The sequence below is a fragment of the Mya arenaria genome, chromosome 2, assembly GCF_026914265.1.
Source record: "Mya arenaria isolate MELC-2E11 chromosome 2, ASM2691426v1".
NCBI classification, from domain to species: Eukaryota; Metazoa; Mollusca; class Bivalvia; order Myida; family Myidae; genus Mya; species Mya arenaria.
Window position 1 is genome coordinate 33,374,413 of NC_069123.1, and position 18,200 is coordinate 33,392,612.

The window sequence follows — 18,200 nt, forward strand, 5'->3', positions numbered from 1 at the left end:
AATTTGCAAACCAATATGGCTGCGCCCTGTGGAGAATTCGTTAGAATACGTTTGTACTTCGAAAATAAATCTTTTGAGAGGTCTTGGCTTCTTATTGTTTTCAAAAAGCTTCCTTTCGTATCGGACGTGATTAATGAAATAAGGAAAAGAAATGACATTTGCAGAGAAAGTAGAATTTCACTCCGGTTGAAAGATCACGTTTTGCCTGGGATAGAAGCCAGTTTTATCCTTAAAGAAGACGACATTGTCTGTGTCAGGTACTCAGCGCTTTTTTCCATTCTGAAGGGAATGGTGGGATGGGCCCTTTTATTGGGGAAAAATTATGTTGTTTCGGCAAAAATCCGAATAATACCAACATGATTCATGTATAATGTTCAACATGTTTTCAAATCTTTTAATCAACAAACCTATGGGCATATTCATGAATGGCACTATATTACTACAATCTCATCATGTTAAATGTAAGGTCAATGATCCTTGAGGAGAAATAACATTTTTGGAATTTGGTTTATTTTGCATTGCAAGTGGAATGTAAACATATTGTACCACAAAATGTATATATCACACGGCTAATTGTTTGAAAGAAATTTATCGTTCAACTCTGGTTGCAGAAAATGTGTATTTTGCCTTTGATTTTGACTTCACCTTTTATCATCAGAATAAAAAAAGGCATAAAAATGTACGGCTGTATACATCATGGGCAGATCCAGGAAGTGAGTAAGAGGGTGTGTAACATAGGGGTGCAACCTTTGGACATGCTCCCCTTCCTCAGAACTGAATTTATTTGGTTTAAAATGTTGGCAGAGGGGTTTGGGGGTACTCCCTCAAGAACTTTGTAACAATTCAAGCCCGAAATAGTGCATTTTGAGCATATTATATTACTTTTTTTCTCAGATATTGACATAAAAAATGAATTTGGGTGATTTTAAGGGACGAGGTGAGTGCTGGGTGATCTGCTAGGTGACATGTTCCTTTTACTAGTTATTATTAATTTCAGGGTTGAAAACTCAGATTCAGCTGACAATGACATCCCGATTGCATCAAACATTGAAGACACGAGAGAGAGAAAGAAGAAAAGAAAAAGAAAACATAATGAGAGCTTAGAATTTGTCCATGGTGGTAAATTTGATATTCATACATTAGGGTTCGAATTTAGACTCGCATACTCGCAAAATGCGAGCGACATTTGCAAATTACGAGTGACTTTTATTCAATCTTGCAAAATTCTGTGAGTGGCTTTTTTTAGACCATACTATTTAAAAAAAAAAAGTAGAATAAACATGAACTTAACTCCGCTACGTAGTCAAGTGTAAACAGCCTATAAGTGGCATGTTTACACTACCAGTATAAAGAAGACAGTAAGGAGTCACGCTCTAGTGAGTTTTCAAAAATAGAACAAATACGGAAAAGGCCGAGTTTTAACTCGAATCTTTCCGGGATGCTCCGAGGTGTGCATAATACAAAGTGAATAGAAATGATGTAATCACCTAGCTCAATCATTGGCTAAATTTAGCGCTTTTGTGCAATATATGTAAACCCCATCAACCTTTGAATATATCCGCCCAACTGTCAAAGTGAATAGACTTCGATATATTTTAAAGTCCAAAGTATCCACACTACATTTACTGTTGCTTTTATTTATTTTAAATTTATATTGTTATTGTTTTTAATACTTATAGTCAATAAAATCTGTAGCATGCTCGCCGAATGAGTATTACCTGATGGCGAGGGAAAATATACCCGCCCCCCCTCAAAGTGGAAAATGTCAAACACTCAAGATTGATACTTTTTAATATTCAAGTTTGTCTTATATCTACTTTAATTAGACAATATTATAAGCAAATAAAGCAAAAAATAAAATTGCAAGTTGATTTTTCATTTTGCGAGTTGCCTCAAAAAGCACTTGCAAAATTTTGCGAGTGCTCCTCAAAGTTAAATTCGAACCCTGTACATGTATATTAAAAAAAACATGTAATAAATTTAAACAACACTTGAACTTAGTCCTAATTAACCATCAGCAAACATTGCCCGTCCCTCTCAATGCACATGCTTGTTTATTTTGACAGTATAGCATGACTTTTGCTTGGTTTTTGATGTGTTTGACAAGATAGTAGATCATTCCTAAGAAATATCTTTGTCGGTGTTTCATGAATTTCATTCATCAGCAAACTATAAGACTTCTTTTATATAATAATCATCTTTAAATATAACTTAGTATGACTACTTTCTACCTTGAATATTCGAAGAATAAGGAGAACTATACTACTTACCCTAGCATAGGTCACGGAGTCACATCTTTCATAAGATTTTATATTTAAGCACCTTTTAGTCATTATCTCAGCAAATACATCATGTGTTGCATTGAAACTTAAAATATGAGTTTTGATAACACTATTTGGAATATAAAAAGGGGATATTGTTTTGGCGTTGTCCGTTATTCCGTCCGTCAGTCCGGAATTATATCTTGGTAGGCATTGATCAGAAAATGTTCAAACTTGGTCAGAATGTTCCCCTTGAGCAAATCTCGACCACTTGTAAAAGTGGGTCACATATGGGGTCAAAAACTAAGTCACTAGGTCAAATCTTAGAAAATCGTTGGAACAAACTAGAGGCATTATACACGGTCAAATATTCATGAAACTTAATCAAAATGTTTTCCTTGATGAAACCTTGGACTTATTTAAAACTGGGTCACATGGTCACATAAGATCGAAAATTAGGTCACTAGGTCAAATCTTAGAAAAATCTTTGGAACACATTAGTGGCATTATGTATGGTCTAATATTCATGAAACGTGATCAGAATGTTTTCCTTGATAAACTCTTTGACATGTTAAAAATCGGGTCACATGTGATATAAATTTAGAAAACTGGGTCACATGTGATAAAAAATTAGGTCACTAGGTCAAATCTTACAAAAATATTGTCCGAAACTATTTCATAGTAGTGATTGGTCAGATTATTTTCATACATGTATGACTGAACACATGAAAATAATTATATGTATTTTATGATGATTTACTTCCATCAACTTCCATTATAATCGATTATGATAGGTTATAATCAATAATCACCAGCATGAAGCTCCTATGAGCTTGAAAATAACACACAGTGAACATGATCAACAGGTACCTTAAAATGTCATTTTCCACTATTTACTGTTATCACTTCAGACATATCTGAACTTACACTTCGAAATGATTCAAATTCATAAAAACTATTACAAATGTGACTCTATACACAAAACTTTTATTTCAAATAATTACAAACAAATTCAAACTTATATCCAACGTTCATAACGATCCATTTCTCTGTAGCCAGATTACATGTTAATATAGGAATATTCCACCTACTTTTCATTTCCAATCCATGAACTTTGCCTAATCTGGCGGGGATATCAAATCAACGTATTTGCTTGTTTTTCTTAAAAATTCTGGTTAAGGTTTTGCATGTAAGCAATATCTCACCTACTACTGGATGTTTTGCATTGATACAACGGTACTCAACCATCCAACTTACTAAATAATCAAGTAAGATAACTCTATTTTGCATAGAATGCAAGTTGTTGCCCTTTCTTATTCGACTTAAATATTCTGGTTAAGGTTTTGCATGTAACTACAGTTAAGGCAATATCTCAGCAAATACATCATGCATTGCATTTTAACTTGAGACATGTGTTCCCAACTATATACATGTAACCTACTTGATTAAACAAGTCAGATTTCTCTATCTTGCAAATAATTCAAATTATTGCCCTTTACTATTCAACTTAGAAATTCTGGTTAAGGTTTTGCATGTAATCTTACATAGGTTAATATCTCAGCAACCACATGTTGTATTGCATTGAGACTTAATAAAACAGTAATCAACCTACTTGAAAACTTATTTAGATAACTCTATTTTGCATATAATGCTAATTATGGTCCACTTTTATTTGACTTAAAAATTCTAGTGATGATTTTGCAGGTAACCACATTTAAGTAAATATCTCAGCAAATACATCATGTATTGCATTTTAATTAAGACATGTGTTCCAAACCATCCAACCTCTTTAATTAAATATGGTAAGTTAGATTTATATAATTTGATCATGCATATTATGCAAATAATTGTCCTTTAATATTCAACATAGAAACTCTGGTTTTAAGGTTTTGCATGTAAGCACACATAGGTTAATATCTCACCAATGCATTGATGTATTGCATTGAGACTTAATACAATGAAACATCCAACTTACTTAAATTAAAGAAGTTAGATAACTGTTATTTTTTGCATGTAATGCAAATAATTGCCTTTTATTATTCAACTAAGAAATTCTGATTAAGGTTTTGAATGTAACCCCATTTAAGTCAATATATCAGCAAATACATCATTTGTATTGCATTGAAACTTTATACAAGGGCTCCCAACTATCCAACCTTCTTAATTAATCTAGTAAGATAACTTTATCTTGCATTTAATATAAATTGCTTGTATATTTATTTGTAGATGAAATATTAATATTTTGCTTTTTCTATTCTCTTAAGACATTATCCCTCCAAAAGAACTTAAGCAAGACAAAAGAGTTGATGAATCTTCTACAGCTGATAAATCTGATAAAACACCCAAAAAGAAACCCATGTTAGAAGATTTTCAGGAGCTTCACGATCAAAACTGTATTGATGTGGGTATAAAGGCAATGGGAGAAAAAGATATTCCAATGAAGAAGGAAACACCTAAAGCCAGTGATGATGAAGCTAATGAAAGTGAACATTCAGTCAAGAAAAGAAAACGAACAAGAAAACGAAAAAGGAAAAGCAAAAAGCCTGCATTAGATGAGTCTGGCAACTGCCATGATGGACCAGCTTTTGGAAAGGACATTTCACACTGTTATGTTGGTAATGAAGTGAAAAAAGAAGATTTGTTTTATGGCAAATTACCAGATAAGCTTGAAAATCCCAAGAACTATAGAAAAGGTTATCGTAATCTAAAGCAGTACAATGCTCTTCCAAATGTTCATAAAACATTTGACTCAGATTCTGAAGTTGAAGAAGAAAACATGGAGCAATACAACTTCCTTAGCAAAGCAAACTCCGGTGATGCGATAAAAACAGCTGATGAACAAGCAAACTGGGTTGAGAAAAATGTTATCTCAAGTTTTGTTACACCAAATAACAACTCAAACAACACACAAAATGATTCAGTGCATAATATCAGTGCTAACACAGAGCCATGGCATTATACAAATATGAATAGTCGTGCACTTTATGACAGTGTAAAGAAAACACCTGACCAACCTGAAAATGACAATTTTACGAGTCAACTTACATCACCCCCTGAAAGCAGCATCAGTCCAGCTGGTCCAACGATACTGACTAAGGTCACACTGACCAGTGGTGCCTCTGTGTTTAAAAGAGTACGGACACCAGTACGATCAAAGCCAGTCAGTAAGGTGTGGGAAATGTCCAAGGACGAGCAGATCAACACCATAGCAACCAATCATTCTACCATTTTCCAGGTACATTAAACTGTTATTTTATTGCTAATATATAGGTGTTAAAAATATGTATACCCTGAATATTTCCGTTACTTTATATATATATATGGAAGTATTATTGGCAGTACTTATTTAAGAAAAAAAAAAACTAGGAATATTCTATAAGAAAATAACAAGTTTTAAATTCAATAACTATGGACTCTTTAGGTATTGGTTCACATGGAAAAGTTTTAAGATTTATACTATATGTTAATAAATAAGTGATTTGATATTGGCCCTGTTATTTGTCAGAGGGCAGTCGTATTGGCACGAGGCTAAAGGGCGAGGGACAACAGGGCCCATGTCAAATCACCTTTTTATTGACAATTTTATTAAATAACTTAATGCACTTAAAGGATTCAAAGTATGAATTAGTTTTGTGCTGAAACTGTCGACAAACCTTTTAATACTGACTTTAAAATAAAATGGCTGCCTTTCTGAATTTCCAGCTGCGAATCTATATAATTTTTTGGCCCTTTTTAATAAGCCAATCAAATTCTTTAAAATGCGGGGTTTAAATCTATATCACTTTTCGACCTGGGGACGCTAACCGATATAGATATTGGCACTATTATAGAGGAGGCCTTTGTTTTATTGGACGAGCCAAATGTTGTGTTTAAGGGCTAATAACTAATAGTTATTTAATAATAGTTATTTAATAATGTCTTATTATTTTACTCTGAATATAGACATATTCTATCAACATTTTATGTTGAATAAGTAGTATTCACTGGTCTAGCTCTACATTGTATTATTTCCAGAATTCGCCTGCAACATTTTCTACAAGTTTGAAAGCTGAGACAATAACTCCTACTCGTAAGGAACCAGATGGCCCAGTGACCAATCCAGGTAAGGGAATGTCTATATCATGGCATTTTTGTATAATTAATCTGGATTGAGACATAATAGACTTTATGCCGATGTTCAGAACTTTGTTAAAGTTAGCAACATGACCAAAGACAACTTTCAAATTTAAAATATTTGATGTACACTGCAGATCACAAGTATATCAAACAACAAAGCTTTGAAAGCAAGCAACTATGATGTTTAAAATATTGTTAACTTTAACAATGTTCTAAACTATCGGCCCAATGTAGCTAAGTGTTTGTTCTGAACTCATAGACAATACAAAGTTTCATTTCTATGAAAGTTCCTCACAGAAGTTAAATACATTTTTTTTCACGCAATGATAGTATAGATTTATTTGAACACAATACATTTATATATAAATAATACTTGAATGGTTAGATACTCAATTAAAAAAAAGCTGGAAAAGCTGACAGTTTAAAGACCTTGAAAAATACATGTATATTGACACTGAATATCTTTGTTTCATTTTGTAATCACACATATACTACTTAATCGTTAATGGCATAAAACTATACTACATTGTAAGAAACACATCTACCAAATTCCAGCTCAGAGTGGATACAATGGCCAGTCTGTAGGTCCTGGTGGCATTGATTTACAAGGCATACCAAGTGGTCTTAGTGGAGTGCAAGATGGACTCTTGAATGATCTGAGTGACCAAGTTTTGTCAAAATTGCCCCCAGTAGTTGGAATGCCAGATGTTGGGGATAAAATTGCGTACAAGGTTAGTACAGCCGAAACCTGTTGGCTCAATATCCCTTGGATCGATTTCCTCATTGGCTCTTTTACTCTTTGTAAGGATTTCCTTTTGGCTCGATATTTACAAGGATATCTTTTAATCCTGAATACAATAGTTTTTCAAGAACCAAAAACTGCCTTTTGCAGGAGAACAAGTTAGACATATTTATGCCAGTTTTAAAAACGTTTATATATATATATATATATGCATTATCTTACACTTAAGATTCTAGAGATGTCCGCTAACTGTACACCAGAAGTATCAGAGTACAAGGTATGTTTAAATTTATGAAACACATGTGATGAGGCCGAAAAAATCAATATTTAAGGATGTGTCTGAATTACATTGTCACACTCGAAAACAGCTCCATTTATTCTGGATTAACCTTCATTAGAGAGTACAGTATCAAAAAATACATTTACGTTCCTTCACTTATCAAGAAACTATTAAAAGATGTGCCCAGTAGGGATAAAACGATAATGCTCAAGAGTCTTTTGTCAGATGGCAATAAAGTATTAGGGTGGGGTGGATAAAAATCAAGGTTTGTCGGAAAACTGGAAACAAACATTTTACTTTTGCTACGCCGAAGCATAATATGCATTGTCTAAAATAGTTCTATGTCTAAGCAAATGAGAAAAATATGGACAAGTGCTGACACCCCCTGTGATCTTGTTGGTTCTCTGTTACTGCTGCTGACAATTGGTCTGCCACTTTTAAGTTTCCCTAACCCAACCCTAATGTTCAAACTTTTGTATAACATGTGATCCATAATACTTTTTTAATATGTTTATATGTATCTATATCATATTTCTCTTTTTCTATCAACATCGTTACTTTTGCTGCTGAACGCCGCTTCCTTTCTATGATTGTTAATTTATCTACTGATGGAAACGAAACACCAAAACTTTTAGATATAAAGATTTTAAAAACATAACACGTTTCTGTGATTTTTCATATGTTATCAAAAGAAATATTCAAATATCTGAGATAAACAAATGTATAGCTATGTAGGTGGCAATTTTATTTTATGCTTTTATTTTGTATAAGAGTAAAGTTGGTCTTGGTCATCACAGGTTGGAGAGGTATCCAGAGTGGACGCAGGCCAGATGCTGGAGATACACAACATCACACAACAGACAGGTACTGCTTGTATTGTTTGTGACAATGCTGGATAATGGCAATACACTTTAAATCATTTTATTATGGATGTTATGCTGTATGTGATATTCATGTTTACTACATGCACATGTTCTAAGAGTTGTGTCTGATTCATGAATTAATATCTGGGACTGTGTTCAATGTCATTAAGTTTTTTCCACGCCTAAATGATTTCATTCAGTCAATTTCTGTTTTTTTTACAGTCCAATAAAAACGCTTGGATTCTTATCTTAAAATTCAAGTGTAATCTAAGGTGGATATCTCAAAAATGAAAGAGCACACTTTGAAAATCTTACAACAGTCCAAAATTCAAAATATTTCATTTGAATTGTTTACCATCTTCCAGTCCAAATATATTTTGATATGATTATGTTTCTTTCAAAAAATTGCTTAAACCAAAATATTTGACTGCCTTTTTAGTCCCCTACCAGTTTCACTGGAGGGGACTTAAGGTTTAGCCTCCGTCCGTTTGTCCCCAAAAATCTCAGGTCTGCGAAAATTTAAAAAGGATCAAAGCTAGGTTAATGAAACTTAGTATGTGGAAAGAGGGCAATATGGAGATTATGCAAGTTAGTTGTTTTTTTCGTCAGACAAAGTAATGCAGAGTTATGGCCATTGACTTATATAGCTGTTGACTGGAAAAAATCTTGGTCCTGGGATAACCCAAAAAGTGTTAAAGATAGGTTAATGAAACTTAGTATGTGGAAAGAGGGAAATGTGGAGATTATGCACATTAGTTGATGTTTTTTTCATCAGACAAAGTAATGCAGTTATAAAACGTTTACTGTAATTGTCATAAGTTCACTATCACATGGGCTGGGGTGACTTAAACAACTTTCATTTATTAGTAGGATTTGTTTTCATGGAGATTCTCTTGAGACAGGCTCATCCTTTTCACAAGGCTTTAAACCGGTAAGGGGCTCTTGGCGCCCACTGCGCGGCGCTCTTATTGAAAAAAGCATATTTATGAACTCTGATTACAGGAATTTAGCATACCAAATTCCTGGTCATCTATTTAGTATACGCATACCTTTTGAAAACACAAATTAATGCATGACTAACATAAAATTTATTCTGTACAACTTATGACCATGTTTCAGACGTTGTTCCGAACAAGTTCCATGTGGAGATGGAATATGAAGATGAGATTCTCACAAATTCTGCCCAACCCCCTGATGTGGTCAGTATACATCTTTATGTGGGAACTGTTTGATACAAAGATAAAACATATTAAGAGAATAATATAAAACATCATTGCTTACCTGTGAATTAAACCATTGTTTTGTGATCACTAATGTCCTTTGAGAAAGGTATTTGTGTTAATGTCCTTCAAAGACAGCCCTAGCATACAGAGTTCTGTTAAGCAACATTTGATCATCACCTATCATTTTTAACTATCAAATGTTCAAAAAAACAACACTGACCTTAAATAACTCTGGTCATCAACAATGTTCTCCAAAGAAGCTCTAAAGCCATCAGCGATTTTCTTACTAAAAACACTTTGTGTCCATTGAAACATTTTAAGCATAAAATTTGTTGTTGTTAAAGCATTTTGGCCATCTGCTATGTTCTTTCAAAGAAACATCTGCATCTGATGACATCATCAGCTAAGAATTTTCAATGAAGCATTTTGACCTTCAGCAATGTTATTAAATAATCACTTTGGCCATCAGTAATGAACATTCAAAGTAACACTTTGACCATCTGTAATTTGCTTCATATTTGAACAAATATATAATACTAAGGCCATCAGCATTTTTCCTTGAAAGAAATGCTTTCACAATAAAGTTAATCAATCCAACAGCAATGCTTTTTATATAAATGCTTTGGTTTATTCGTCAAATAAACAGTTTTACTATCAATGGAACACTAAGACCATTAGCAGTGTGCAATCATAAAAACAGATTGACCATCAGTAATGTGTGATCATAAAAACAGTTAGACCATCAGCAGTACTCTTCAAAGAAAGACTTTGGAATTTGCAATGCTTTTTCCATGAAACACTTATTCTTAAAATGATACAATTTACCCATCAGCTCTACTCGCAAGGAAACATTTTGACCATGACTGATGTACTTGAGCAATGTTTTTTCAAGTACTCACTTTGGGCTTTCAAATATAGTCTTTGACTATCAGCAATATGCTTCCAAAGAAACACTTTAAACAGTCAAAGAAACCCTTTGGCCATCATTTTAACACCAGCAAACACATTGACCATGAGAAAGGTGCTTTTAAAGAAAATCTTGCCATAAGCACTTTGCTATTGATCACATACTTTGACCATCATTAATGCTTTTTCAAAGAAACATGTTTGGCCATCAGCAATTTTCTTTCAAAGAAACACATTTTCCATTAGGAATATTCTTTCAAAGAATCACTTTGTTTTTAGCACTTCTTTCTAATTAAAACATTGACCTTCAAATTTTATTTTTTTTCAAAGGAATACTCATAGGCCATTAACATTTCTTCAAAGGAACACCTTGGCCATAAGCAATATTCTTAAAGAACAACAATTTAGCCATCACAACTTTTCTTTCAAGGAAAACATATGACCATCAGCAATATTCTTTCAAACCACTTGAACATCAGCAGTGTTCTCTTAATGTAAAATGTGGTCTTCAACTCTGAATTTTCAAAGAAACAATTTGGCAACCAGCAATGTTCTTTCAAAGAAACAATTTGGCCATCAGCAATGTTCTTTCAAAGAACCAATTTGGCTATCAAAATTGTTCTTTCAAATAAACATTTGGCTATCAAAACTGTTATTTAAAGATAAAAATTTGGCTATAAAAAACGTTCTTTCAAAGAAACAATTTGGCTGTCAAAACTACTCTTTCAAAGAAACAATTTGGCTACCAACAATGTTCATTCAAAGAAACAATTTGGCTACCAACAATGTTCATTCAAAGAAACAATTTGGCAACCAGCAATGCTCTTTCAAAGAAACAATTTGGCTACCAACAATGTTCATTCAAAGAAACAATTTGGCTATCAACAATGTTCATTCAAAGAAACAATTTGGCAACCAGCAATGCTCTTTCAAAGAAACAATTTGGCTACCAACAATGTTCTTTCAAAGAAACAATTTGGCTATCAACAATGTTCATTCAAAGAAACAATTTGGCAACCAGCAATGCTCTTTCAAAGAAACAATTTGGCTATCAACAATGTTCTTTCAAAGAAACAACTTGGCTATCAACAATATTCTCAAAGAAACAATTAAGCCATCAAAACTGTTCTTAAAAGAAACAATTTTTCTATCTGCAATGTTCTTTCAAAGAAACAGTTTGACCTCCAGCAATGTTCTTTCAACAAAACGATTTGGCTATCAGCAATGTTCTTTCAAACAAACAATTTGGCTATCAGGCTCAGCAATGTTCTTGCAAAGAAACAAGTTGGCTATCAGCAGTGGTCTTTTAATAAAGCACTTAAGTCACCAGCAATGTGCTTTCAGAGAAATGCTTTGACCATCAGTTTTTTTCAAAGAGGCACTTTATAATTGGCCATCAGTATTATGCTTTAAAAGAGATCCCTTTAGATCAATGCTCCTACTGGAGTCCTCAACAATGTCCATATACTCATGATAAATCATAGATTTTCCTGAGTGTATATAATGTAAAAACACATTATCTATATGAGTATCTTAAAAACAATATTAACAAAGAACAATTGTTTAAAAATCTAGAAAATATATAAGTGTAAACAGATATTATTGTATTTCTACTTTGTATGTTGTACATAACCACATAATAGTTATTTGCTGTTTTATAATGCAAGTGAACATAATAAAATGATAACAATATTTTGCAGGCCTACCTACACCTGAGTTCCCTGCTAGACCCTCGACTGGTTCACAAGGCGGAACAAGCATAATACATCACATACATCACATACATCACATACATGGGATTGGGAGATAAATGATCAATCACAATGAAAATTAGATGACATTTATTTTTGAATTAAATCACAGTTCAATGCTCTTTTGTGCTTTTGGATAATGAAACTGTGTGTGTATTGGTTGATGAATTGCTGTATAGGAAATAAACAATGTACAATGTAGTTGTTTTGTTGCTGATTTAACTACATCAACACAGTGAAGCACTTACATGTTTAAGGTATTGCCTCAACCCTCAATGTATGAATAATCACGAAATTATGTGTATATAAATATATGACACAACAACAGTATAATTGTTTCTCTGTATGAAGTACATCATGGCAAATGCACAGCTAAGCCATACATCGGCTTCAATATAACATAACTTTTACTTAAGTCTGTCAATTATATTACTGTCGACTTTAATATTGCTGCCTACATGGAACCAATATGATTTAAAAAAAATCCGGGTCATAGCGACGGTGTAGATTAAATGAACGAGCCTACATTGTAACCAATGCAACGAAAAGGCGTACATATTTCAACGTGGCATAGGAATGTGCAAGAGTCATGAAAAGTGAATGTTTGCACACATGGTCCAAAACTTTGTAATATAATTATCCTTAGTAGTGAAGTAGTTAATATGGCAGTGACACACTGGACATAGCCTTGAGAACTTGACAATGAGTCGGCCTGCTTCACAGGTGTGAAAAGCAGTGCCCAACCCCTTGGCCTAGAATTGTGAATTTGACATCAAACTGGCTTGGTTCTTCTTCTTCTTCTTCTTCTTCTTCTTCTTCTTCTTCTTCCATATTCTGAACCATGAATTTTAATACCTTAAGGTCATTTATGTAGGCAGAAAATAGCAATGGGCCAAGAACTGTCCCCTGTGGAACGCCGGAGTGAACATATGCACTCTGATTTTTCACCGTCCTAAACAAATTGCTGGGTTCAGATGGCGCGGAACGAGTGTATCCAAGAGTTGACATTTCCCTGTACCCCATAATAGTCCAATTTGTGAAGCAGGTTTGCATGAGGATCCTTGTCGAAAGCCTTGGCAAAGTTCAGGAGTGAACCATCATCTTGCTGGGTCTCACATGAGCACCTCTTCCAAAAACTATGCTGAGTGTCTCTAATAAGGTAGTGTTGCATAACGTTACTGTGGAATAAAATAAATTTTCATTTAGTTTGAGGTTCAATATTTAGCAAGCATTATACATATGTCCGTTGCTGTAACCGTGATGTGAAGCTCCAATTCGGAGTTGAGCCAATTTTACGAAAGAAGATTTTATCAGACTTCCAATCAAAAAGCATTTACAATTTTCCGGAAATGTCTTATACAAAATGAATACTGAGTATGTTTTTGTGTCAAAACTTTCAGAAATACCCAATCAACACTGTCTTAAGGCTTTGTGGTGATTGCATCGATTTTAAAAAGATATTTGCCTTTTTTAACCAGGAATTGAATTTCATCCATTATTTTGAATTATTTTATTGAATAAGTTTCTGAATTGAAAAGATATCATCATTAACTCTGAAGATATTGTTGATTATGTAGTCTGGGGTCTTTTGGCACAAAAAGGTTACAATATCAACAGACTTTGCCGAAAAAAAAAACGTGAATGCTTTTGATCCGATATCTGATAAAACTTTCTTTTGTAAAATTTGGCCAACTCCTTACTACCCCAAAACATGTCACAAAAAAGATCATTCCTCATAACTAAATCAGACATGAACTTTTGAAACGTTTTAATTTTTGACCTTCCGCACCCACTTTTGCACCGTGGAAAGCCCTTAACCTTAAACATATGCCCAACACTTTTCGGGTTACCTTTGAAGTCTGTACTAATACAGTGTGTGTATACCACGTGATAAATTGCGTCATAAATGCTACGTCGGAAGGCAATATTTTGATTTGATAAAATACTTTAAACAAAGATAACTTCACTATTTCTTCACCATTTTACATGAAACATATCGCAGTCTACGCCGCTTACGAAGCCCTACCTTCTGTCTCTCTGCGAGTTTAGTTTCTTAAAACACTTCGACAAACCTTTTCACATTATACGGCCGTCTGACGGAGCACTGTCAAAACATTATTTTGGAAACATGTTTGTCGAAGTGTTTGATGAGACAAATGACCTCATAAAATTTCGAAAATAAAACAAATGCCGGGCTCTTTAAGCGGCATAGACGGCCCTTTGTTTCATTTAAAATGCTTTTGTAAATGAAAAGTTATCTTTGATTTAAGTCTTCATCTTAAGCAAATTTTTGCCTTCCGACGTAGCATATATGACGTAATTTATCACCTGGTATACACACACACTGTAATAACATCCGACAAGTAATTCTTGTTTGCCTACTTTGTTCTAATATATGTTCTACATTTTGCCATTATGGTGGGTACGTTATTTCATTCAATTTTAGTCATTCTATTGATGAGTGGACACGCAACTAAAGCCTTAAGTAAACTCTTGTCCTAGTATATTATTGTAATTTGACTTAGTCCTTGAATCAGACATGGGTCATGATCAGGTCGATCAGGCCAATATTCCAACCCACAAATATGTGAATTTTAGATGCCTGGTGACATTAATTTTGTGATATTTGAAAGGGTGGTGTGGGCAGAAAAAATGTTTTACACTTATTGAGAATAGAATGGCAAATGAAATGTTTTGTTTTTGTTTTAAAAGATCGCAAAATAATTATGTCGTTTATGTTCGATTTCAGTTACAATAAAGAGTAAGCTGATAAGTTAATATGTTGAACTTTCGTTCAATTATTTTACATACATGCATATTAGTAATCAGCAAGTATATGCCTTTTAAATAGTACAAACATTTTATGAGGTCATCAGACATCAACATTTATCATTAAGGTTAATGGTGCTATTAAAGAACTAGCTTATTTTGGGTGGGGTTACCTAATAGAGGGGAAGAGAAAAATGTATACATGTACAAGTACATACAAAGCTATACAAATACCTTTTACCTCATGATGTGTCTATGATAGATTTGTCTGAGTCTCGCTTTGATGAGTACAAAGTTTGGTCAATATACTGAGATATAGATGGACCGGACACAACTAACAGGCAAAACATTTGACCTTGTAACCGGACCTTGCCATTGACCCGGCGTGGTTCCAGAGTTGGTTGAGCGCGTTGCCTTGATGCGTAGAAAAGGTGAAGTAAGTTTCATGGGCATCCTTCAAGGCATGTTGGAGATTTGGACCATGCGAGGAAATGTTGTGGGCTGAAGAACAAATAAAAAATGGTCGTTTTCGAATGTCAAGGTTGTTCATCAATATTTTAGAGGTTTTTCTGTGTCTCTTCTGTTACCTTCAAAACATGGTGTATATATATATAGTCATTTCATTTATAGATTAACAAGAAAAAGGAGGCACAAATAGGATAATATTTCCTCATACCGCCCATTCATTTTCTTATTTTCTAATATATTCTAAGGATATAAAACATTAAACTTAACGAATTATACCACCTGGCATGTGTGCACCAGCTTATTTTTTACATTCTTTTATTTTCTGACACATAATGTACAAAAGCGACAAAACTATATTTCAAATACCAAATTGGTATGTGGAATGGGTTACATTTCCCCCGAGTACAACAATTCAGTGGTCTTTCATAGAAAACAGCGGTATTGTCTCACCAATCCAGCCCCCACTCGTTTTCCTCTATCTTTACCATTGGCTCTCAGAAAATTAATTAGTCATCAATAGTTTTCAATAGTAAATGTGTCATAGTTTAATGATCGATAAAATTACAGAAACTAGCTTTGAATATTTAAACTTCCGATAATATTTTATAACAGTTACAAGCATAATGTGTTCAAATTTCACATGATTATTTTTTTCGATGTTTGACCCCGTAAACCTTGAACGAGTCCCTTGTTTTTAGTTCGACTATTCGAAGAATAAGGAGGGCTATACTACTCGCCACGGCGTCGGCGTCCGGTTCAAGTTTTAGGGCAAGTTGAGATTTTCACTTACAAGTCCAATACCCTTCATTCAATTGACTATATACTTCACACAGTTGTTCAGGGCCATCACATGATGAGGTTAGATAACTCCATATTATCCTTAATACAAGTTATGGCCCCTGATTGACTTAGGTTAAAGTTTAGGGCAAGTTAAAGTTAAGGGAAAGTTGCGATTTTAATTTAAAAAAACAAGAGGCCCAAAAGGGCCTATGCTCTACAGGCATCCATGGCTCTTGTGGTCATTTTCAATCCAGAGCATGTACGTTTGAGTAATAGGCAACAAATATATAGTTCACTTTGAGTGTTTGGGTTAGCTGCACGTTCAACATCTGAGGACAGATTAGTTGCATGAACTTTTTTAATATGTGCCAAGTAAAGGTAATCTGAGGGTAAAACCTATTTGCTTTTAAAACTGTACTCATCGTCAAAATTTCATTTCTGTAGCTTTAAAAATAAGAAGTCGGTCAAAGGTCAAAGTCAAGGACATCCGAGGACAACACTAATGCTTGTTTGCAAAACTGTTCACATGGTCAAAATTTCATTACTGTAGCTTTAAAAAATAATAAGTAAGTCAAAAGGGGTGGGGCCAGCTTTTGCCCAAGGGGCATTATTTCAAATGTTTTCAATTGCATCATATGATGCTCCACAACAAATATCAAAGGTATGGGCCTTGTGGTTTGAAACGAGAAGATTTTGAAAATATTTCTTAAATAAGTCTCTAGGAAAATTGTGACACCCAGGGCAGTGCCAGTTTTGACCCAAGGGGCATAATTTGAACAACCATGGTAGTGGACCACTAAATAAAGCCTTGTTCAAAAAAGCAAGGATTTGCATAGTGGTTTAAGACAAAAAGGTTTTTAACATTTCCCAATTTAAGGGGGGTGGGGAGTCCGTCCCTCCGCCAACGTCGCCGAGGTCGTTTGCATTTGCCGCACTGGTCCCTTGCGGGACAATATCCTTGGGGGCAGAAATGACCCCAGGGGCATAATTTGAACAAACCTTCACAAGCATTTGTGACTTTACATGTAAACTTGGCTAAAAATAGACTTCGCTTATGTAGTCTTGGCTAAAAATAAACTTAGCTTAAAATAGCATTTTTTATACTTTCAAGACCCATAATCCAGGCATACATGGGCGGATCTGGCTGGTTTTCAAAGGAACCGAGTTTTAATGGATATCTAAATACTGTACAAGTTTCATCGAGATACAATCAAAACTGAAGACTGTATCATGTTCACAAGCTAGTGTTTACAGACGAACTGTTTTTTTAATACTTTCAAGGCCCATAATCTAGGCATGCATGCACCGATCTGGCTGTTTTTCGAAAGGAACCGAACTCTAATGGAGATCTAGATACTGTACAAGTTTCATCGAGATACAATAAAAACTGAAGACTGTATCGTGTTCACAAGCAATTGTTTACAGACGCACGAACGCACGGATGCACATACTACGTACACATTACCATCGTATAAGCTCTTCTGGCCTTTGGCCAGTAGAGCTAACAACAACTTCTATACCTTTCATTCAATGCACTTAATAAAATGCAAAATTATTGACGACCATCCTACAACAAGAAACATAACTCCATTTTAACCCTAAATACAAATTATGGGTCTTGAATAGTTTTATTATTTTTTTATTTTATTTTAATTTCTTTTGAAAGGCACATTTTTATATTCTTAACGACATTTTCATAAAAGGGAAAACAAGTTATTTGAATGACTTGCGTCATTGTTCGGGCGGGCTGGTGGGAGGGCAGCATCAAAGTCACCTAATGTATCGAATAATTTTGGCTAGGCTTGACATAAAGAGACCAAAATTGGTAAATTCGAAGAGTTTATAGAGATCTTTAATGGGAATGCGTTTGAGACCCCTACGATCAAGGTCAATGTTACTATTAATAGAAAAAGGGTTGGTATTGAATAACTTAAGTAAGGGTCTACATATTGTGACCAAACTTGGTATATAGGAAGAATTTATAGAGACCTTTCCTGAGATTGTGTTTTGGGCCCCGAGAGCTATGGTCTAGGTCAAGGTC

General features: G+C 34.2%; 1 protein-coding gene across 2 annotated transcripts; it reads left to right on the plus strand.

Annotated features, from left to right (window-relative positions):
- The first annotated feature begins 15 nt into the window (after nt 1-15).
- Nucleotides 16-12,355, plus strand: LOC128225205 (uncharacterized). Of its 2 annotated transcripts, none has more exons than XM_052935276.1 (9): nt 16-257; nt 998-1,116; nt 4,526-5,496; nt 6,276-6,363; nt 6,933-7,108; nt 7,349-7,396; nt 8,197-8,263; nt 9,382-9,461; nt 12,092-12,355. In XM_052935276.1, the coding sequence occupies exons 1-9, from the start codon at nt 16-18 to the stop codon at nt 12,152-12,154; spliced, it is 1,854 nt and encodes a 617-aa protein (XP_052791236.1). In that variant the 3' UTR covers nt 12,155-12,355. The 2 variants fall into 2 exon arrangements, with proteins under 2 accessions (XP_052791236.1, XP_052791235.1); XM_052935275.1 differs by having other exon boundaries at nt 998-1,119; nt 12,092-12,354.
- The last annotated feature ends 5,845 nt before the right edge of the window (nt 12,356-18,200 follow it).